General features: G+C 44.6%; 9 protein-coding genes and 1 non-coding gene across 10 annotated transcripts; 6 read left to right on the top strand and 4 right to left on the bottom strand.

The window, feature by feature from the left end:
- Positions 1-1,014: 1,014 nt before the first annotated feature.
- On the top strand, positions 1,015-2,391 carry VTP21DRAFT_7969 (uncharacterized protein; the record flags this gene model as incomplete). The annotated part of the gene is made up of 4 exons (XM_069398768.1): positions 1,015-1,087; positions 1,154-1,231; positions 1,293-1,441; positions 1,516-2,391. The coding sequence occupies 4 exons, from the start codon at positions 1,015-1,017 to the stop codon at positions 2,389-2,391; spliced, it is 1,176 nt and encodes a 391-aa protein (XP_069245985.1).
- Positions 2,392-2,806: 415 nt separating this feature from the next.
- On the bottom strand, positions 2,807-3,952 carry VTP21DRAFT_7968 (uncharacterized protein; the record flags this gene model as incomplete). Its single annotated transcript, XM_069398767.1, has 8 exons — positions 2,807-2,866; positions 2,944-3,095; positions 3,170-3,248; positions 3,331-3,389; positions 3,461-3,508; positions 3,581-3,671; positions 3,802-3,821; positions 3,901-3,952. 8 exons carry the CDS (start codon positions 3,950-3,952, stop codon positions 2,807-2,809), a joined length of 561 nt encoding a protein of 186 aa, XP_069245984.1.
- A 190-nt stretch (positions 3,953-4,142) lies between these two features.
- On the top strand, positions 4,143-6,282 carry VTP21DRAFT_7967 (uncharacterized protein; the record flags this gene model as incomplete). Its single annotated transcript, XM_069398766.1, has 11 exons — positions 4,143-4,166; positions 4,268-4,352; positions 4,435-4,779; positions 4,849-4,961; positions 5,039-5,201; positions 5,277-5,424; positions 5,494-5,562; positions 5,639-5,669; positions 5,775-5,922; positions 5,992-6,074; positions 6,154-6,282. The coding sequence occupies 11 exons, from the start codon at positions 4,143-4,145 to the stop codon at positions 6,280-6,282; spliced, it is 1,338 nt and encodes a 445-aa protein (XP_069245983.1).
- A 327-nt stretch (positions 6,283-6,609) lies between these two features.
- On the top strand, positions 6,610-7,630 carry VTP21DRAFT_7966 (uncharacterized protein; the record flags this gene model as incomplete). Its single annotated transcript, XM_069398765.1, has 4 exons — positions 6,610-6,700; positions 6,786-6,837; positions 6,905-7,182; positions 7,251-7,630. 4 exons carry the CDS (start codon positions 6,610-6,612, stop codon positions 7,628-7,630), a joined length of 801 nt encoding a protein of 266 aa, XP_069245982.1.
- Positions 7,631-7,691: 61 nt separating this feature from the next.
- Positions 7,692-7,988, top strand: VTP21DRAFT_7965 (uncharacterized protein; the record flags this gene model as incomplete). Its single annotated transcript, XM_069398764.1, has 1 exon — positions 7,692-7,988. One exon carries the CDS (start codon positions 7,692-7,694, stop codon positions 7,986-7,988), a length of 297 nt encoding a protein of 98 aa, XP_069245981.1.
- Positions 7,989-9,578: 1,590 nt separating this feature from the next.
- VTP21DRAFT_7964 (uncharacterized protein) lies at positions 9,579-10,147 on the bottom strand (the record flags this gene model as incomplete). The annotated part of the gene is made up of 3 exons (XM_069398763.1): positions 9,579-9,624; positions 9,694-9,784; positions 9,928-10,147. The coding sequence occupies 3 exons, from the start codon at positions 10,145-10,147 to the stop codon at positions 9,579-9,581; spliced, it is 357 nt and encodes a 118-aa protein (XP_069245980.1).
- Positions 10,148-10,669: 522 nt separating this feature from the next.
- VTP21DRAFT_7963 (uncharacterized protein) lies at positions 10,670-12,259 on the bottom strand (the record flags this gene model as incomplete). The annotated part of the gene is made up of 3 exons (XM_069398762.1): positions 10,670-11,671; positions 11,913-12,118; positions 12,181-12,259. 3 exons carry the CDS (start codon positions 12,257-12,259, stop codon positions 10,670-10,672), a joined length of 1,287 nt encoding a protein of 428 aa, XP_069245979.1.
- Positions 12,260-12,426: 167 nt separating this feature from the next.
- On the top strand, positions 12,427-16,942 carry VTP21DRAFT_7962 (uncharacterized protein; the record flags this gene model as incomplete). The annotated part of the gene is made up of 9 exons (XM_069398761.1): positions 12,427-12,492; positions 12,560-12,701; positions 12,769-12,977; positions 13,067-13,244; positions 13,308-13,445; positions 13,520-13,721; positions 13,786-14,956; positions 15,032-15,622; positions 15,710-16,942. The coding sequence occupies 9 exons, from the start codon at positions 12,427-12,429 to the stop codon at positions 16,940-16,942; spliced, it is 3,930 nt and encodes a 1,309-aa protein (XP_069245978.1).
- A 976-nt stretch (positions 16,943-17,918) lies between these two features.
- On the top strand, positions 17,919-21,086 carry VTP21DRAFT_7961 (uncharacterized protein; the record flags this gene model as incomplete). The annotated part of the gene is made up of 5 exons (XM_069398760.1): positions 17,919-18,011; positions 18,098-18,431; positions 18,500-19,146; positions 19,217-20,359; positions 20,418-21,086. 5 exons carry the CDS (start codon positions 17,919-17,921, stop codon positions 21,084-21,086), a joined length of 2,886 nt encoding a protein of 961 aa, XP_069245977.1.
- A 598-nt stretch (positions 21,087-21,684) lies between these two features.
- Positions 21,685-21,757, bottom strand: VTP21DRAFT_t336. Its single transcript has one exon. It is a non-coding gene; the product is annotated as a tRNA-Arg (tRNA).
- Positions 21,758-21,862: the final 105 nt, after the last annotated feature.

The following is a 21,862-nucleotide window of genomic DNA, read 5'->3' as shown; positions in this document are numbered from 1 at the left end:
CTAGACTATAAAAGTATCTGAAGGACATTACAAGAGAAAAATGGATTCGGCCACTAGGAGTTCTAAATTGATTAATTGTCAAAGCTTGATACACTACGCAATACTGTCTTTAATTTATGAAACATGCCATCCCCTTTAGCTTTAAAAGTAAACCAACACTTTCCATAGAAGACATATTGAGCGGTGTCGAAAAGGGTCTCAAGTATATCCGCCTCGCCGCATGTTGAATTCAGTCCGACCTTTTGGAGGCCCAATCTAGGCCATGGTTTTGGAACGCATTCTTTACCTTTTAAATGAGGCAAGGGAGGAAATAAACTAGTTTCAATTTGTTTGGTACAACCCGACCTCGATAAATGTAATTCCAGATAATCTATGAACCAAAAACATGTCGCCACCGCCTTTAGACCTGTGAGTATAAATTCATCTGGAGTGCGAAAAAAAATTAGTGAGACAAATCAATAGGCAGCCCAAGGAACTCATTGGATATATAACTCTTATTACGCCAAACCCCATGGCATTAATGGTGCTCTTTATTCTTTATTACAGGAGAGCCAAAGTAGAAAATCTGGAGCCAATCCAATTATTTTCCTAGACTGTGTTTAGGAATAAATGTAAGGGTCTTATTATTTTGGGTGGTTTGAATGGATGGCAGTCACCAGGTTTTCAGAGAGATTTATCGACCCGGAGAAAGACAGTTCGACTTGGATTTGTACTATTCCGCAAAAATTTTTACGCCGCATAAGGAGGTCTACCCAAGTTCTTATTCAGGAGGCGAAAATTAAGAGAAAAAAATGCTTTCCATGTATGGACAATTGAGTTTTGTAAAAGCATCCCAAATTTGTTTCGAGTAGGATTCGTGAATCTACTTTCCTTAGACGGTCAGAATGAAGTGAGGCGTAGGAGACTTGGCCAAGTTCGCCTCCTCCGTCACATGCAGCTGGGAATTTCCCTCGAATACGTGCACCGGCTCTTCAAGTTTTGTTTTAAAGAAGTGGTTTATAAATACCCTTCGAGATGTACTTTTCACGCTTTTTCATCCTCATTTCGGTGCTGGTGGCGCTGTTCTCAGCTCGGTTTTATAAAACTAGTAGGGTCTTAGAGTGAAGGACTCTGTTGCCATGTTTATATTACTCATGCAGCATTTTCACCTTAGTTAAGCACAAGGTTGAGATTCTAGGCCTGAGACGCGTGGTTGAGAGTTACAACATTGACAAATGCCAAAAAATACAGGGTAGAACCTATCTGTGGTCTGGCGTTGAGAACGAAGTTGTAAACTTGATTCTTTCGCGTAGGACCTATCCACTGTGAAGATGCTGCTATTCATCGTCCCTCGGGGCTAGTCTTTTTGTCGTGCGAATCCGACCGATACAAAACATACCCCTACTGTGACAATGAATCCGAAAAAAGTTTTGGCGAAATATGGGTGACAAGTCTAGATAAAGTAACTGGAAAATCCACCAGCGGTCTACTCCTCTCCCTCTATTAATTCTCCATTGCCTCCACCCCCTTGTGCAGGATCCTTCTGTGCCCGTAAAGCTCTCCATCCCGTCAATTAGTACCCCCGCATTCCGCCCCGTAGGAATTAGTGTCTCCGACGATGAAGCTGATCCGTCCAAGCTGACCCTCGCCGTTATTAACCGATACCTCCCCAATAATGGGACTGTGGAAATCTTCCACTACCGCATTCCCGAGGACTCGAGCACCCTCTCCGCGGATGGTCTTGTTCACCATCGCACCATCCGTTCCCCTCACATTTTCAGCCCCAATGGACTGGTGGTGGTTGATCAGCGCAGGGGCAAAGACGGGACGCCCTCCTTCTTCTTGACCAACGACTCGTACTTATCCCACGTCCTCCTGAAAGTGGCAGAGGTCTTGCTCGGGATCCCTCTTACCACCGTGGCCTTCTACGATGCACAAAAGGACGTTGTGCATACCGTCATCAGCGGCCTTGCCTTCCCTAACGGAATCGCAACCGATGTTAGCGGCCAACATGTTTACGTGGCCAGTACAGTCACCGGCGACATTAGCGAATATAGCATCAATTGGTCGCATGAATCACCCATTCTCAAAAAAACTAAGAGTGTTTACACGGGCTACGCCCTGGACAACCTGGATTACGAACCCAAACAAGGGCGGGTAGTGGCTGCGGCGCACCCGAATGCAATGGAAGTGATGGGTATGATGGGCAAGTGCAGCGAACTAGCTACCATGAATAGGCATCCAAGCTCACTGGTTCTGTCATTGGATACGCCACGTAATGAGTGGGCCACTGTTCTGAGCGATCCCGGCGCAAATTACTCCACCTCCAGTACTGCTCTGATTGATGCTGATAGGAAGCGTATGATTGTGGTTGGGTTGTTGGATAAAGGCTATTTGGACTGCCATATTTAAATCAGGGTAAACTCCACAATGGGACTTACCCGCGTTCCTATCTTCTTTTTTTTCTTATCTTTTTGGGAGTTGGAGAGACCGCTGTGTTTTCCGCGGCCATATCTCCAATCGCTGTCATCAATAAAGTCGTAATGCCACTGGCATTTATTCAATATAAGATTTGGTCGTTTTTTTTATGAGGCTTTAGCGTATATTTGATCATTAAGATTGTGAGAGGAGGGCATTGATTCAGTGTATTTAAAAACAAAATAAGTATATTTATGTGATTTTTTTTTCTTTTCATTCCCCAAGCCAATGAACCATGAATATTACCGGGAAACGCTATATACATGGAACGAGCAAAACTTGTGCCTTACAGAGGAAAAAGAACCGTCCATCCGTTCATTGGCATTTTTGTGGCAAAGTTCCCTCCCTCTTAGTTTTCGCTCTTCTTCTTCTTCTTCTCCTCTACGATCTCGACGTTGTCCGGATTGATCTACAGTTATTGAAATAAAATATTTTTCACTTCATCTCACACGCTCCATCACAGAAGAAATGAAAGTGGAATCTTACCTCCTTCCATGTCTGGAGAATCAATTCCCGCACTTCGTCAATCACATCCCCCTGGATCACAATCTCATCCAGGCCTTGTGGGTTTTTAACCACTGAGGAACCGCATGCATATTTGTTCGCAAACAGCTTGGCGGCTTTCTTCAAATCCACACCTATCACACGGAAGAGGGGGTTATGCTTATGATCAATAGAGGGGATGTATGATAGAGGTAGAGGAGAGAAATACCGAAAACTTCAAGGCCATAAATACTCGTGACGGACTTGCGTTTATTGCGCTCGATACGTTTCAGCTGTATTTTCGCGTGCTATAGGAGTGGAAACAAATAATAAGGAGGCAGAAAAATATAAATTGATCAGAATCCAATAGGGAAAAAACAATATTCCTACCTTTCTCTTCTCGGCCTCACGTTCCAGCTTTTTCTCCTCCTTTGTCTTCTTTTCCTCAGCTATGTGTTATACCCTTAGTAGTGAGACCCCATTCACACAATGATATAATACATTAAGCGGTTAAACTTACGTTCAGGTTTATCATCCACACTGACTTCCTCCATCTTCTTTTCCAACTCTGAATTTGGATAATAAGAAGCGATGTCAGACAAAGCGAGTGAAAGAAGATAAACAGAAGCAACGGACTAACCCTGGGTTCCGTAATACCGCTCGTATAGATCCACGTGGGCTTTCTGAATCCACTTCTTGCATTTCGCAGGGGTAGGACCGAATTCACAGTACTATACGATTATGAGAAGCACGAAAATGCAAAAGATGGGTGAGATCTCCATATATTAGCTCATCTGTTGCCAAGTAGAATCGATAAAAAGGAAGCGAAAGACGAGTGGAAACGGGAAATCAAGAACTTACCTCGGGTGGCATAGTGCACACTGTCAATTAATATTGAAAAAAAAAAGAGCATTAGACTATTAATCTTACAGCTAGTCAAGTGAAAAGAAAAGTACAAACCGCCACAGTAAAGAACGGATTTTGCGGTGTTTTGTTGTTCGGCGTCCGCCATTATTAGTCGATATATGCAATGGTCCAATTGCCAAAGATGACAACGCGCACCAAATAATTGTACACTATTTAGGTTGGGTTAGGGCAAAATAACCGGTCACATCAATATCAGGTGGAGGGAGGGAAATGAAAGTACGAGTGAAAGATAAAAATTATTAATATCGATCGTTCAGCTCCTCAAATGATTTAACATGGAGGACTCCCCTGCTAATGCCGTAAGTCACCTTTAGATTTGAATACTAGCTTTCATTTGCCTGTGACATTATTGTGAAGTGTATGGTTGGCAATTAGTAATAACATCTAATGTGTTAACTAGGCACATGCATTTGCCACAGCGGCAGAAGAGTATGCAGAGAGAGAGCAGTGGTCAAAGGCAATAGAGGCTCATTTCAGAGCTGCAGGTATTCTTTTAATGCTACCCTGTTACATATTTACTTTTGAATCTCGCCTAACACAATATCCTTTGCCTTTGTTCGTCCTTAGAGCAATACCTACATGCGGTCAACTACACTTCCGACCCAGAAGCCGTGCGTACACTCAAGCTCCTCTATGCGAATCATACACGGCAGGGAAAAGAATTGCAACGACGTGTGAGCAAACGTCAGCCTACCAGTAGCACCCCAACATCCACTCGATCAGGAGGAGCCTATACACCCTCGAATCACCTAAAGCCGGCGTCTGCGCCGTCTCAATACTCAGCACTCCCGGCATTACTCTCCAGCCCCATCCCAAATCGGCCTCTAAGTGCGGAGAGTGAGGCAGAGCGAGAAAATGAGGGTGGTGGGTCCTCGAGATTAGGACCTGGTTTATACTCAGGGGCGGATAAAGGCATGTTAACTTGACCTTTCCTAATTATTTATTTGGAGAGTTTAGCTAACCCCACATCATGCCCTCTAGAAGGCAGTGTAGATAGAAACTCTCGCTCTTCGCACGACGCGTATCCAAATGCGTCCAATTCGCAGGAGATTTCGGAATCGTATATGATGCTCAAGGGAAAGACTGGAAAAGAGGTGAGACTTCCCGCTGGCTAGCCACCCATGAACTGAATTCATCCCTCCTAATTCGATTATCTTTGGTTCTTGTTTAGGAAGATAATTCCGACCCTTTTGAAAAATTCTGGGAGACCGTTGAAACCCTAGTGCAGAAGCTCTCTAATCCGGTTGCTTTCACCACCGCGCCGTTATTACCTGAGCGGGAGCCGGAAGCCCTTTCCAATGGCGAAAAGAGTGGGCTGGGTATCAATGATAGGCGTTAGTGTCTCCGCTCCTTCGATTCTTATATGAGCTGATTTTTCAACTTTTTTTTTTCCCTTTCTAACGTCCCAGTCGACGAACTCACCAGCAAGCTCTTGGAATCCTATTTTTTTGTCCCCTCGGGTCAACAAGATCCAAATGCGGAATCCAATCCCCCTTCCTTGGCTGCCAGCAGCAAGGGCGGATCACGCTACTATACACCCTCCCAGTCAATACCATTGTATGCTCACACCATTGTAGATAGACTCATTTCTTGAAAAGATTTCACTGACCTTGGCCCTTTCTATAGTGCCCCGCCAACTAAGACAGTCGAAGAGTATGCGATAGAGAACCAACAACTAAAGCTTATCATTGACCGGTTTGTGTGCTCTCTTTTATCCTTTTTCTTATCGCTCCACTTTTTTAACGTATGTTTGTTCTTTTTTTCCTCATAGACTCTCTCGGAGAGTTCTGCAGTTAGAAAAGGCAAGTTTTGTCTTCCACATATCGAGAAGGCTATACCATTCTATTGAACTCCGTTTCCTTCACCGCTTTTATCTCTAAACAATAATAATCCTACTTTTACATTAGGCCGCGGAAGAAGCCAATCTTTTACGTAGTAGTATTCTCCAATTTCGCAATGATGTTCAACGTCAAGCCAAGAGGATTATGCAAAGCCAAGAGTCAATGCGATCTTCGGCTATGGCGAAAAATGCAGCCTCGCCGGAGAATTCTGCTAGTAAGCCACAGTGAACCCTTAATTTTGGATTTTGCTGGCAAGATTCATATACATCCTTTGGGTGATTAGTTGCGAATTCCCAGTCGCTCCAGAAAAGGGTAAGGGAGCTCGAGGAGGAGTTACGTCGCATGCGGATGGAAAATGAGAAACAGGTATATTGGCATAGAAGTGATTTGCCGACGGAAATTTGTTTAACAGACAAAACCGCCTCTTTTGTATTTTAATTTGTAGCAAGTTATCCTAACCAAATACAAGGAAAGATGGGATAGATTGAAAGAGTCGGCCAAAAAAAGGCGTAGTGCAGCAGAGCAGCAACAGCAGCAACAGCAGCAAGATAAAATTGTGGGTGACCAGCAATAGTGAGCAGCTGGATACATGTAATTGTTTTGTGTGCGCATGCGTATCTCAAGGTGGGTGTAAGGGGCACAGGGAGAGAGAGTGATTGTGGTGGTTTGTTTTATTTTTTTTTTATTTCTTATGCATACCCGCGTGAATGAAAGCGGTTAAGAAGGATGGGGATGGATACGTAGGCATATGACGTTGCTTGCACTTGTTCGCGAATTCGAAAAATGACTTCGCGAGATTTTTTTTATCTCACTCCCTTTCCCCAATTAAGCACCACCCCCACTTTGCTAATCATTCTCCTTTAACCTTTTTCCATAATAAAAAACATAATAGTCCTCTACAATGACAGCTTGGAAAACACAACTCCCCGAGAAGCCCACGCCCAGCATAGTGGTGGTAAAGAACATCTCCCCCTCTGTCTCTGAGAAGACTGGTAATTAGCCCATTGGTCTTTTCCCCCGCCCACTCTCTTGTGGAGGGAGGACACCGGTACATGTCCTTTATCTCTTTCTTTTTAGTCAAGGATTTCTTCCTGTTCTGCGGGAAAATAAAGGAATTTGAGCTCCAAAAGTAAGCCTCCCTTATCCCTGCCTGTTTTTTATTGCCACAATACCCATTGGATATGTCATTGCCATAGGGAGGCGGAGAATGATAACCAGACTGCACTCGTTTGGTTTGAGCGTGAAACTGCCGCAAAGACGGCATGCATGCTCAACAATGCCCTGATTGGCGATCAGAACGTATCGGTGGACTACTTCTTTGAAGGCGTTGCTCCGAGCGAAGAGAATAAGGACGGCAATGGGACTGACCAGAGCGTACAGGAATCGAAGCCGGTCACGAAAGTGGTGGTGGAGATTTTGGCCGCAGGATACAACTTACAGGATTCTATTGTGTCCCAGGCGTTGGCTCTTGATCGTAAAATCAGAATCTAGCGGCTCTGCATCTACCATTTGTCTGACCTTGTTCCTCCTTATTTTTTATAGAGAAATATAGCGTCAGCACCATCGTACAATCCTATCTCAAGCGGATCCAAGATATTGCGAAGCAGATCGACGAAAAATACAAAGTCTCTACCACCGTCCACCAAAAGGCCACGCAGCTCGACGAGAAGTTCAAGGTGCAGGATCGGGTCAAGGGGGCAGCCGCCTCGGGCCAGGAGCGAGCCAATCAGGTGCTACAGAGCCCGACTGGCCAGCGCGTGCAATCCCTATACACACATTCGAGTGCCATGATCCAGGCGGTGCACGCTGAGGCTAAGAAGCTGGCGGAGGAGAAGAAAGCGAAGCAACAACAAGCTAAGGAAGCCAGCTCGCAGAAGTCTCAGGAGCAACAGCCTCAGGAGGAGGTGGCTACCTCCCAATAATGGCTGGGACTCCTTGTTCCAGAGGCGCTCATAAATTAATCGTTCTACACTTATCCCCCCTATGCACCTATCTAAGAATGTCTATTGTTGTGCTTCGTTTCTCCATCCCTTATTATGGAACCCCATTCATACTATATTATTTGGCACCTATAAGCTTATTGGATATCGCATTTTATTAGTTCTATGTCTTTTGTCCCGTTATTGCTATTTAGTTTTCTATTCCCCAGAGCCCAATAAAAACACCATTCTGCGAGGCGATGTTCCCAATCCTCTATGCAAACTACGACCCGAAATACATTCCACCCATAATGAGAATAGTGCAATTAATAGGCCGCTGGTGGCGAGAAGAGTGCGATGATTGAATACTCTGGAAGTCCGTGGCAACATCTTGGGCGCGGTTTAATTGTTATTTTTCTTACCACCGATTAACCTCTTCCACTTTTTTCTTTACGGAGGAACGGGGGGAGATAGCATTGATCGGTGCCGGAGTTCCAAATGCAATCTTTGAATGGTGGCAAAGCAAAGTCAATTAATATGAACCAAATTGGTGATGTAGAGCTCTGCGCACTGCTGCAACCCATGCCCGTCTTCTCGCTGTAGATATGAAGATTAGAGGGACCCGCAAAGGCATCCAATAAAAGCATTCTGGTTACGAAAACTGACGGTCGCTCTGGGCACTCTGGTTCATGACATTATCAAAAGTGGGGCGAGCTTCTATTTTAAGTATTATGGATTCTCTTACAAATTAGCCAACTTGTTCCCCAATTCAAGGACGCGCATGAACTCATCGGACCCCAATCTTCAAACAGGTAATAGAGGGGAAGTCTATGCAGTGAATATCGGGTGAGGATCCATTTGGAATCATCTATTGAAGTGCTTGCAAATTTGGAGGTGAAAGTTTTATTAGACTCTTTCTAACATCCCCTTGGATTTCATTAATTTCACGAAGCCTGCATTCGTGATTATACAAAATCTAGATAATTGTCCATGCTTCTTTAAGCTGATTCAGTCCCATCTTATAAAGCTTTTTCCGTTTATCTACAGTAGTTCGTTTGTTCGAACCTAATTAATGATTGAGCTAATAGCCGCGTTTGGTACCTCAGACGGCTTATATTACAATAAAACAAACAAGTATACGATGTGACCGTGTGGCCAAGCGAGGGAATTGCGGACATTTCGCAGGGAGAGAGTGTAGAAAGAAGATAAGCCTAGGCTGCAGTTTATTTTTGAATACAAATGCTTGTTAATTTTAATGACGAAGACTCGTCCTTCTATAGATGTGGCCATACTGGGGGTTCGAGTGGTTCGATCCAAACATCTCAACTGGGTATGCGTAGAGGAGAGAAAACTAAAGCCCAACTTAAGTTCAAAAGCTGGCCACAAAAATACAAGATTACCGATGTCAAACGATCCCGCGCCCAATGGTGAATATTTTAGCACTTTGTATACAGCAACAGAGCAGAAACTCGCGGTGTACACATCAAATAAGCGTTTATAGCCAACGTGGAAATGCTCCAGTGCTCCACCCTTGCAAAACATCTCACAATATCGCTCTTATCACCGCTCCACTCAGGATATCTGAGTAAAATCGCCACATTGATGAATCGTATATTCTCAATCAAATATCGTCTAGGCCTGGTAGGCAATCATTGGTATCTGGATGCTCTTCTCTTTCTGCCACAACCAAGCCGTTTGCTCCTTGAATAGGTTGGAAGAGGGGGCAGTGCCTCTCCAAAAATGCGTCTTTTTATTTTGACTTAAAAAAAAAAACATAAAAACAGAGTATATCAGTTTCAGAATATAGGAATCATACGGATGCGCCTTGGCTGAATTATATTATCCTCAATGAAAAGTAAATAAATATGGGTTGCTCTTGAGCCGGGGAAGGGAGTTAGGGAAGGAAAAATAGCGCAAGTGATGGATGCATCTTCACCCATCTGGGATTTGATTAGAAGATAGCATCTAAGCAACAGCACATGCATGCTCCCAACGCGCTAAGCAGGAGAGAGTCAGGATGAATACGGAGAAATTTCATTAGGATGGACATGAGAAATCAAACTTACCATCCAAGGCAGAGATCATTTCCCATAGAGTTCTTTTGTGGTTGCTGTTGCATGTAGACTACATTTGGTGCAGGCTGAGGGGAATAATATCCTGTAAACACAAGTGGGAATAGAGATTGAGTAAAAGTGTTCATCAAATTTTCATCCTCAGTTCAAGGAAATAGATATAGGTATATGTGGATATACATGTGTGATTATAAATGAAAACAAAAAAATCCGTATATAACAATTTACCTCCTTGCTGTGGCGGTGCGCCGTAGGGTGAGCCTCCATAGCGTGAATCTTGTCCGTAGGGTTGTTGTGGGGCACCATAGGAGGGGGCTCCTCCTTGGTAGCTTGCATTGGCGGGAGGAGGAGGGTAAGAGTAATTCTGCTGCGCACCCTGTCCGTACGGAGGAGGTTGTGCAGGAGCAGGGGAAGCCGGGTAGGCGTAGTTACCTTTCTGATCAGACATATCTAAGCGCAGCAGAAGGAGGAGAGGAGAATAAAGATGGAATTGATTTTTGGAGAGGAGAAAATAAAGGAAATAAAAATGAGATGGGATATCCCATAGAATGTTCCAAGCGTTCTAATTGCTCAGCTCCCGGAAAATAAGAAACAACTAGGTGGCTCACATTTCTTGGTTCGGAGATGGCAGTCACGGCAGGGACTTTCGATTGGATAGCCAGGAGAGTATTTGTAGAAAAGTTTTTCCACTAGTAATATCCCCTCTTTGGATCTACTCCTAGTGGGAAGGGTCAAAGTTCAAGCATGCTCAACTTTAAATTAGCGGCTGTGGCCGGCACAAGAGAGAGTTTTTTTTCTCAAAGCATTACAAGAGAAGCCTTAAAAGAGCCTGAAGTCTATTTTCTAGTGGATTGATATTACAAAGGTGCATAAATACTTGAGCTTATATCCAATAGTAGATATATCAAATTGTAATCAATGACATATAGTATTTCGAGCAACAAGTGCTGAAACTCAGCTCGACGCACTCCTATTCTTTGGCCAGCTCCTCGTCCAACACCTGGTTTGCAGTGCCTTGGGGTGCAGCCTCCTCAATTCGCTTGCGCACGGCCTCCAATTCCTCCAGCGTCTTCAGGCGGTCAAACAGGCGATCAAGCTTCTGAAGCTGCTCTTCCACTTGAATTGCAGAGGGCTCCTGGCCCTCGGCAAGATCTGCCACAAAATAGTGATGGTCTTTCATTAAGGCCTTGATTGTCTTCTTTTCTTTCCTCACCGCCCTCTTCAGCAGCTCCTTGTTCTTCTTCTCCTTTTCACGCTGTTCTTTCTCCTCAGCCTCGGCCCGTTCCTTGGCCAGTCTTTCCTCTTCCTCCTTTTTCTTCTTCTCCTCCGCGGCCTGCCGTTCCGCCTCGGCACGCTGGTTTTTCTTAGCATTGCGACGCTTACGGTCCTCCTCTTTGAACAACTTGATACGAGGGTCAAGACTCAAGGCCTGATCTACAATGCTGCGGAGGCGGGCATTATCCTCCTTCTTCCGCTTGGCACGAGCAGCGCGATTCTTCTTCTCCAGCCAACGCTTGTCTTCTCGGTTGTCTGCGCTCTCCACATCCTCCTCATCCAGATGTTCAAAGGATCTCCAACTGTCGAAGTTGTACCAGAAATCATAGAAGGTCTCCACCTCCTCTCGCGTCGAGGTGATGTCGCCTAGCTGTGGAACTGGATGCTTGTTGGAGAAGCGAGACTCACGTTCAAACACTGGGCCATAGAGTTTAAAGAAGTCGCCCTTGGCTTTGGGGCTCGGCACAGACTCGTCCATGCCAAAATCCACGGAATCGTATTCACGACGACGAGTTGTCAGGATATCGTAGGCACGCTGAATGCACTTGTAGAAGGAGTCGTCGTTCACATTGCCGGATGCTGCCTTCTTGTCGGGGTGATGTTTCAGAACTTTTCGGCGGTATGCATTCTTTATCTGTTCATCGGTGGCCTTGTAACGAAGCTTGGTGATGCCCAGAATTGCGTAGAGATCATGATGCTGTTGCGAAATCAACGATTAACAATATGTTTGGAGACAGAAAGAGAAAGAAAGAAAAAACGGAAATGTTTCCTCAGGGATAGACCAATTGTAACTGACCCTTATAGGCAGTTACAGGTGAAGTAGCGAGGAATGATATTTTATCTTGTTTGTATATAAAAAGTCTCCAGTCATGAAAGGAAGACATGGAAACTAGAGTGTACAAACAACAGGATCCTTAATAAATAGAGAGTATGCTTACCTTCCATTCCTTGGGATCTAGCTCCAGAAGGGCTGGGTCTTCCTCCTCCTCCTCGAAAGCTTCCCCTTCATCCTGTTCCTTCTCCTTGGCAGTCAATTGCTCCTGCAAGTGGCGCTCCTCTTGGGAGAGGGTGCGGTTGGCGAGTTTTCGATTAACCGAAGCGATAAAATGAGTGCCGGCAGGCTCTACTACCTTCTCAATGGGGGCTAAATCAGTTGAAAAGTTGAGTTAGTTTAGATTGAATAGCAATAATGAGCAGATGATTCACCTGAGATGGTTTTGTGGATATTGAAAGTAGCATCCTTCGACCAAGTTGAAGGTGGAGGTGGAAGTAAAAAGTCGAGCATGGTAAAGGGAGTGAGAGGGAGTATGAAAAGAAATAAACCATTTCGAGATAGAATATAAACAAACTTATCTGAGTTCGAGTTTCAGAAATATAAGCCACCGACAATACTAATACCGCGTCCAAATCGTTTGTTTAACGCTCTTTGGATTTCTTCCTATAAACAAGAGCATGAGTCGATTCTCGGCTTTGGATCAAAACACGCCGGAAGAAGACGGTCAGGAAGAGAGTGTTGAAGTACTATTATTATTGATTGATCGAGATCAAAAACAGGCGTAGTTTCATTGACACTATAATCTAATAGTTCTTTCAGCTTCGGCAGCTGAACGCGGGCGCGTTGATCCAAGTGTCAGACACCCCCTTCACAGCTGAAGACACTCCTTCTCATGTGTCACTTTTTGCAGTCTCTAATAAATATGGATACTTTGTTGCCGCAACACAACAAGGTGGTTATTTATTATTTTCACTTTGTCAAAAGAAATTATCTAAACCCAATGATTCTATTCATTCAAGGTTTCGTATTCGACACACTTCAATCACTCCGTAACGCATTTAAGGAAAGCCCGAAGCAAGAGATCACCAAACTAAAAGCACAAACACAGGTAGCGGTAAGTCAGGGGCATGTGCATCATTTACGGATTTCTGCGGACCAGCTCACCGTGATCGTCACCGTGGGGGGTGGAAACATTTTGATGTACAATTTGGAGAAGCTGGCACAATGGGTAAGATCAATCCCATTTATTCGATAATTACTAAATGTTGATTTTTTTTAAACATATATGTGTGTATGTATTTATATTTATGAATATAGAAACCTTCGATGGGACCAGAACAGGTTATTTCACTTGGCGAGTCTATTCTTGACGTTCGGCCAAATCCTGGTGATAATGCAAATATATTTGCTGTATTACTCGCAAGCGGCCAGGTCAAGCTTATGGACATGAAAGGTGGGCTTGTAGCCACACTCGAGGGAAATAATTTCACATCAAGTACGTGAATGGTCTTTGAAACCTATATGAACGCACACAAAATTTATCATTTTTTTGTTGTAGTTTGCTGGTCGCCAAAAGGAAAAAGAGTCGTTTGCGGTACCCGCGAAGCAACTCTAGTTCAATATGCACCAGATGGTGCTCGGAAGAAAGTACACTCCCCACCCCCGTCCGTAGCGAGCGCTCAACCCGCAAGATCAGGTATGTCTATTTGTGCCTAGCTTGATTGTTAAGGTATTTCATCCAGCTAATTCGCCTAATGATGCTGCTGATAGTCCAAGATGTATTATGGCTTGAAAATGCAGTTTTTGTAGTTGCTTATGCTTCTCCCGACGATGAAACACAACCCGTGGACGTGTACGTGATCTCAGAGGAAGACAAAAATAATCCGCGATACATCAATTTCCGTGAAATCTGCATGAGTTTTGGCGCAGGGGAGTGGCGATCTCATTATTACTTCGAGTTGATTCGGAATTGGTACTCTCCTAATTTTTCCTTAATTATCTCGACAGTCATTTAATTAGTGATCATCTATCTATAGGGGCTCTAATGCAAAGCACATAGTCCTTTCTGCCAACATTCCATCCATAGATATAAGTGTGCTTGGACATAATGGCGAAAATGCGTGGCAGTTATGGATTCTAGATGAGACCCACCGTGCATCCATGCCTCTTTCCAAGGAAACAGACTTGGACACTGTTCCTCTAGGCTTGGCGCTTGATTTCACCTCCAGTGATGAACTTCCCCCGCTTGCCCCTGAAATCGATGAGACGCCGATTCCCCCAGTGCCCATTCTTTATGTGTTTAATAACGAAGGAATGGTCAGTGCATATCATTGTCTAAATATTGCAGCCGTCCAAAACGGGGAGAGATGTGCAGGAATGACACCAGCACAACCGATTCCAATGCCCGGCACAATCGCCTCTGCCGCACCTTTGATATCTCCCCCTACACCTGCTGAAAGGCCCAAACCAGTTGCACCTCTTCAAACGCCCTCTGCTTCTAGTGCTGCCCCTAGCTCGAGCTCTCCCTTTGCAATGCTAGGCTCTGGCTCTGCGTTCGGATCTAGCTCCTCATTTGGTACTGTTAGTGCTCCAAAATCGAACGCGCAAGCATCTACTCCCTCTCCTTTTAGTTTCGCCGGTAATTCTCCATTTGCTGCTGCTTCAGCGGCTACAGGTGGAACATCCCCATTTGCTACTGCAGCGCCTTCGCCTTTTTCGGGCTCAACATTTGGTGCACAAACTCCTTTTGGTGCGGCTAAATCCTCTGCACCTGCATTCGGCCAATCTGGATTTGGTTTCACTGGTTTTGGAGGATCACCCGCTCCCGCTTTTCCTACTACCACTACACCAGCCGCCCCTGCTTTCGGATCTACCGCTTTCTCATTTGCGGCTCTGGGCCAACAAGCTAAAGAGACTACTACAAAATCTAATGAAGAACCACCGAAGCCTGTGTTTTCATTTGGAAGCATTGCCGGCGCATTACCGGCAGAAAACACTGCGTTGAAGCCAACCTCTTCTGAGGTCGAACTGGAGAAAGAGAAGGAAGCAAAACCGGAAAGTTCGACTGAGGATGTATTTGTTGCCCAGAAAGAGGGAGTCCAACAGGTTCAGAAATTGCCTGAGTCAGCGGTAGAAACTGAAGTGCAAAAAGAGAAGGATGGTGAGGGCAAAGATGAGAAAGTTGGAATTGCTGATAAATCTGTTGAGGTATTGTATCTCTATTTACTATTTTTATCTTATCCACCAAAGAACATTTTAATTATTTTTATTCCCAACTGATAGAGTACGGCAGAGCTTTCGTTTAATTCACTGAATCTTGGGGAGTTAAACATAGAAGCGCCTGCTCTCTCTACAACTCTACCCCCTTCTGCTCCAACTGAAGTGCCCGAAGCGAAGTCTGTAGAGCCAACTGAGAAGCATAAAGAATCCGCCCCGTCTATCACCGTTGAAAAACCTGTGGAAGCTCCCACAATCTCTGAAGAGCCCAAGAAACCAGAGGAACCCCCCATGTTCAAATTTGGACCATCCACGTCCATTGGCACTTTTTCTTTTAACACTTCGGGGACCACTGTTTCTCCATTTAGCCCCGCAACTACTAAGTCGGAGCCTTCGGCTCCGACTACTTCTACCCCTGTCATTCCATCCTTTGGCAATTTCAACCTTGGTGGCGGGAAAGCTGAAACAAAACAGGAAGGCGCCGCTCCAGTGGTACCAGCTACTACCGCTGCTGCTGTTATTCCTCGCCCCACCTTCGGAGACCCAAAATTCTCATTTGGCGAAAAAGCAGATAACGTCGAAAAAGCGCCAAAAACCCCCTCTTTTCCATTTGGCGATCTCGGTAAACCTCAGTCTGCTCTCCCAGCGGCTAAAGAGGTAAAAAAAATGAAATTGATTTTTAACTTTTCCGGTCTGATCATATCTAACTCGAATTATGCTTATTTTTCAAAACTGCTAATTTAGCTTACAGGAATCTCGTTTGGTGGATTTACTCTCGGTGAAAAGAAGGAGGAGAACAAAGAGGCATCTCCTCTTCTCACTTCCTCTAAGTCCCTTACCCAAGCCCCGACTTCGAGCTCCTTCAGAATGTTGCCCTCTACTTCTTCGGCGGTGGCTCCTCCTCCAGTACCATCTTTCGGAGGATTTAAGTTGGGAGCTGATGTGGCACAAAAGAAGGAGCCAACGCCTGCCCCCCCATCGATAACTGCTCCAACTTTTGGAGTTATGTCAAAAGGAGTCGCTGAGGTAAAGAAGGAAGAGAAACCTGCACCAACTCCCGCACCTGGAAAGGAAAATCAAGACACGGCACGAACCGCTCCTGCTACTACTGAAGAAGTCATCACCAAGGAGTTTGATGATACCTATAGCGCACTTTCCCGGGAATTGAGCGGTTTACATGCTCGCATTCTGCAGATCAACGACGAGCTCTGCTGCTTAAAGCGATCGTCTGCCGATATCCGATCAGAAGAAGACCTTGGTAATCCTGAAGACTGGTCCCTTGGAGATCTTTCATCCCTCGTACAGCTTGTCGAGAAACTTGTCGAAGAGGCCCACAGGGAACGTAAAAATGCTGCACAGCTTAATCGCGAGGTGCTGAATATGGAAAGCGACCTTCTGAAAATTGAGACGAAGCGTGAGGAAGCGGCCCGCTTTCTTCGAGCACGCATGGATCCAGAGTTCGCCAAGCTTGTAAAAGTGCGCAACCTCGGGCCAGAGCAAGCAGAGGATCAGCAGCGCTTGCGGAAGGCAATTCAGAAAGTGAGCGAACAGATCGCATGCATGGAGGAATGCCTCGCCCAAATGAAAGAGTATGTGCAGGAGCAAAAAATTGGAGGAAGTCGCTCGCTTCGTGCACCCTCGCTCGACACTATCCATCGCGTCATCCGCAATATTAGCAGCGCCATCTCGGATCGTGCGCAAGAATTAGACGAGCTCAATACTTCTCTCTCTCGGCTTTCTCTGGGAGATTCCTTTGCAACTTCCAAACGTGACTCCGGCTCACCACTACAACACCGTGCAGCTCTAGGGGCGTCTCCCTCAAAACTGCAACGCGTGCCATATACGGCTGCATCGGCCCAATCGACGATAGACTTTTTGAGAAAAGAGCAGTTTGCATCAAAATTGAAACGAGCCCTAGCCGCAAGGGCAGGCCCATTGGAGAATGAATACCTGGACAATATTGCCAGGCGCGTGTAAGGAAGATCTACTCTACCTTTACAGAGAGGACCTGCGATACTGAGAGTAATCATCTTGGAAAACTTGATGACATTTATTTTTTTTTTTTCCTTTTGTAAAATAGAAACTATGCCATTCCAATCCAGCCTAGCTCTTTTTTTTTCATTTCTTTATCTGATGAGATTATTGCGACACTTGACACCGAAAAAATGAATAAGTTTTTGATAATAATTTATTCTTGTTATGGAAACAAGAAATTTTATGATCATCCCGAATCTGACTGTATTTAAACAAAACAAAAGCTATGTAACATTAACAATTAGCGCATTGTATGCTATACACTGTGAATAGAGAACAGTAGATGATAATGCCTCTGAATATATGACTTGGCTAGTGGATATCTCACTTGGTGCCCGTCTAAACTCCAAACCCATTTACTACCTTAGCATGAAGTGTCTTGGCAGATAAAATACCATCCGATTATCCTATGACATATGCCCTGTTCCAGAAAAATTACAAAAATATCTTGGGAGCAACGTCACAGTATGGCTTAGAAATAAATAAGGTTTCTCTGATTCTATTTTTTTTTTTGGGTGTGAGAAACGGATTGTTTCCCTCAGTTTTCTCAAACCAAAAAGATTTATATTGTATATAACGATCATCTTGTATATAGTCATCATCCCTGTTCTCTCACCCTCTTAGCTTCTCTCCTCCTTTCTCACTGTGTTACCATTCCCAATATTTTGAAGTTCTGAAGCCTTTATTATATGTCCATAATTCGCACCCTTAATTCTTAAACCTAATTCCCCCACTTTAGTTGAAGTATCCCTTTCTTCAATATTAGGGAGGAGAGTGTGGAGATATATCTCTCAGCATTAGGGGTAAGCTAGAATGATGGATTTGTTAGAGCCTTATGCCGATTTCACCTAACTTCGTTTTTACGGAAGAAATTCGCTACCATTAGTTTAAAATTTATTACTAGAGAGTATCTTGAATAATGCTGCCGCGCACCTTTACAGACGACCCAGTCTTTAGAAATAACAAATCGAATATTTACCAACCATTGGCCATGAAAGAGCACCAAGGACAGGTAGGAGTTTCCTCCTCTTATTTTTCCTCTATTGACTGTTTATCTTAGTACTCAGCTTGGATTCTAATACTCTCACTTTAAATTAGCATCTCTCATCCTTTTTACCTGAAAGATACGACCAAGGATGTGAGAACATTTCTGACCACAATGACCTGAGCCGCTCCAATAGCGCTCCGCCTTCACAGCACCTACTTAGAAGTAGTGAGTCCACCTCTTCCAGCACCCTGGAAGGAGATGAAAGCCCTCCAACGCTCCGGCATCTGCATGGGTATGGACACGATGAATCAAATATGTCCTTAACAAGCACGAGCCCATCCTCGGCGGCGGCATGGCAAGTATGGGGAGGTGGCCTGAATTTAAATGGGCCAGTTACCTTCTCTACCAACTCCGAGAAAAACTTGGGCCGATCATATGGACTCGGTATGCACTTTTATCTATGACTAAGAGATAGGAAGGAAATTGAAAATAAAAACTAAAATTGAATTCAGGATTTAATCAAAAACTAGGCACTTTCACGGCGCGTGAGTTACCCGTTGCCAATATTGAGCAAAATAATGTATTTGACTTGGCATTTGCGCCAACATCTGCTGTTGTCGCCGGGCCAGGTGCATCTATATGGCAGCGTACCGTCGAGTATGGGGGAGGGCAAACTAGGAGCTTGAATGGGGCTAGAACGGATTCTCTGGCGCAGCGCACATCTATTGCTGATAATCAATCTCAATTTCCTGTTAGAGGTGCAGCTGATTTCATCTCACGCAACTCTTCCTCCGCAATGGACCACTATATCACCCCTTCGAGCACCTATGACGCTCAGCAAACTTTCTCTACAAATGACTACTCTGCAGAGCTTGGATACACACACCATCCGGTCTATGACGAAAATCCTAGACATGTGTTATCCAGTCAAAATTTTGGAATGATACAGTCTACCTCTCACACCCAGATGAACGAGCTCCCACCAAGAGCAAATTCTACCCCACCCTCTCAAGAATTTTCCTCTCGTCATCACCACGATATGATGAATGGAATAGACATAGGTGCAGGAGTAATGGGTGAGGAGATATCAGAAAGGGTCAGGATAGAGAACGCTGAGCTACTTATGGCGATGCAAGGATTGGAGTTGTCAGATGCACCGGTAAAGCAGATCATTTGCCATCTTGCAAACATTTAGTTTTGATGACTTACGTGACACTTACTTCCAACAGAAAAAACAGGGGACTCCTCATCATGAGCGTCTGCCCCAGAACCAGGCGACTCGGGAATATCAGGCACTACTCAATATGAATCCACAAATGCTGGGCACCCAACGAATGGGCTCACGTCAACATAGTCAAGGAATATATGGGAATCCTTGGGAACTGCAAGGAATGAGCAACCTTGCTAGTCCCGAGATCGGGATCATGTCCCCTGTAGTTTCATATCAGAGTCATCCACAACCTCTTCTCAATACCTCAAATACTCTTCCTTCACCAACCGCTACTGGGCTGCCAGTTGAACACCTTGCTCGGCAGCCATACGAGGCCGCTCTCGCTCCGGGTGGTGCTCTGAACCTTTCAGTGCACTCCACTCTTAATTCAAGTCCACTAGGTGGGGACGTATCCCTTCGTAATGCTGCTGCAAGTCTAGCGGAGAAAAAGCATGCTCTGCAGAATTACCGGCTGCTACTTCAGCAGCAACAGCTGCGTCATCAGTTATTACTTCAGCAGCAAATGCGACAACACCAAATACTTGCTGCCCAGAGGAATCTTGCCGCCGATATTGTAGTCCGTAGCCCTCTACTTGAGGAATTCCGTAATAATAAAACCCGCCGATACGAGCTCGAGGATATCGCGGGCTTTATCGTTGAATTTAGTGGGGATCAGCACGGCTCCCGATTCATTCAACAAAAACTCGAATCAGCCAACTCAGAGGAAAAGCAGCTTGTATTCGAGGAAGTGTATCCTAACGCCCTGCAATTAATGACGGATGTGTTCGGAAACTACGTGATTCAAAAGTTCTTTGAGCATGGCAGCCAGCGCCACAAGATGATGCTCGCGCACCAGATGCAGGGGCATGTGCTCTCCCTAACTTTGCAAATGTATGGTTGTCGAGTGGTTCAAAAAGCGCTTGAACATGTACTAGCTGATCAACAGACGGCCATTGTGCGTGAGCTTGATGGACACATCTTAAAATGTGTCAAGGATCAGAATGGAAACCACGTCATTCAGAAAGCAATTGAACGAGTGCCTGCACGCGAAGTACAGTTCATCATCGATGCTTTTCATGGGCAAGTCTATCACCTGGCGACCCACCCCTATGGCTGCCGAGTGATCCAACGGATTTTTGAGCATTGCACAGAAGAGCAAACAGTAAGAGACTTATTATTCCCCTCTTCTCCACACAATTTTACCTAACTCTATTGTATAGAAACCGATTCTATCCGAGCTCCACCGCTACACAAACAATTTATTGCTCGATCAGTATGGTAACTATGTGATCCAGCACGTTCTGGAGCGGGGGCGTCCCGAGGATAAAATGCAAGTGTGTGCTCGTGTCCGAGGCCAAGTTTGCAACCTTAGCAAGCATAAATTCGCAAGCAATGTCATCGAAAGGTGCATCACCTATGGCACTCGCTCGGATCGAGTTGCGTTGATCCAGGAGGTAATCGATAGTGAAGGGCTTGTTGGGATGATGCGTGATCAGTTTGCAAATTATGTTGTGCAAAAAATGCTTGAAATTGCCGCTCCAGAGCAGAGGGCACAGCTGCTGGAGAAAATTCAACCCCATTTGGTCACTCTGAAGAAGTTTACGTACGGAAAACACTTGATATCCAAGGTGGAAAAATTCCTAGCTGCAGGGGAAACTGTAGAACGAAATGCTACTATGAAAGCTGTGGAAGTAGAGCCTACCGCTGGGCCCCCCTTGGAATTAGAGAAGATCGAAGAGGACGAGGCTTTTGTAGAAGGAGATGAGGATATGGAGGCTTTGAAATTTGAGTCGGAACAAGAAGGGAGCTTCCTCACGCCCAAGAGTCATGATGATGTCGTGAGCGATATCCCTGTGGAAGAGAAGCAGACTTCATTGGTGCAATCGTAGTTTAATGATCTTTTTATCTTTCTTGCTCTCCATTATCTATAAATAGCTGTGGAAATTTTGTATAGGAATTGTTTTTGTGGGATCCATTACTATATATTTCGGGACAGAGAGAGAGAGACCCACTTACTGCCTTTGTGTAAAAAAAAAAAACATGACTTGAGGTTCGATGTATATGTCTTTTATTCATTACTACCCCACCCACTCTTCTTCCAATATTGTTACAATATACATATGGTTTACATTATACAATATGTGTTTTTTTTTCATTTTTTATTTTATGCTCTGCTATTTTCCGACCCTCTCTTCTTCTTGTCTCCCTATCCCCTTTTCTTCTGTGATATTATTTTTTTCCAGTCACATTGTGGATAGCTCTTTTTTTTCCAAATTATATATAGTGTAGTTATCCTTTTGTTTTATTATTATGAAAATATCATATTTAGTTTATAATAATGGAGATCAACCATATTCTGTATATACATGTATGTGATATGCGTCAACATTTTGATTATAGGTGACATTAAAAATATTTTTATACTATTACTTTAATACGCGTCTTCACTCTGCTATACTGTTGCTAAGAGTTCAAAATGTTATAAAACGCCCAAGCCAGGACTCGAACCTGGAATCTTCCGCTTAGGAGGCGGACGCGTTATCCATTACGCCACGTGAGCAATTTTAAGCATTTTCTGTCATAACTTGAGTCACATATCAAGCTATCCCAACGATATTCAAGCTCCGACATTAATTAGGAACAGGCGGGGGAGGGTTAGTGTAGT

The sequence above is a fragment of the Calcarisporiella thermophila genome (genome assembly GCF_041956535.1).
Source record: "Calcarisporiella thermophila strain CBS 279.70 unplaced genomic scaffold VTP21scaffold_35, whole genome shotgun sequence".
Lineage (NCBI taxonomy): Eukaryota > Fungi > Calcarisporiellomycota > Calcarisporiellomycetes > Calcarisporiellales > Calcarisporiellaceae > Calcarisporiella > Calcarisporiella thermophila.
This window is presented reverse-complemented; position numbering and strand designations above follow the sequence as displayed.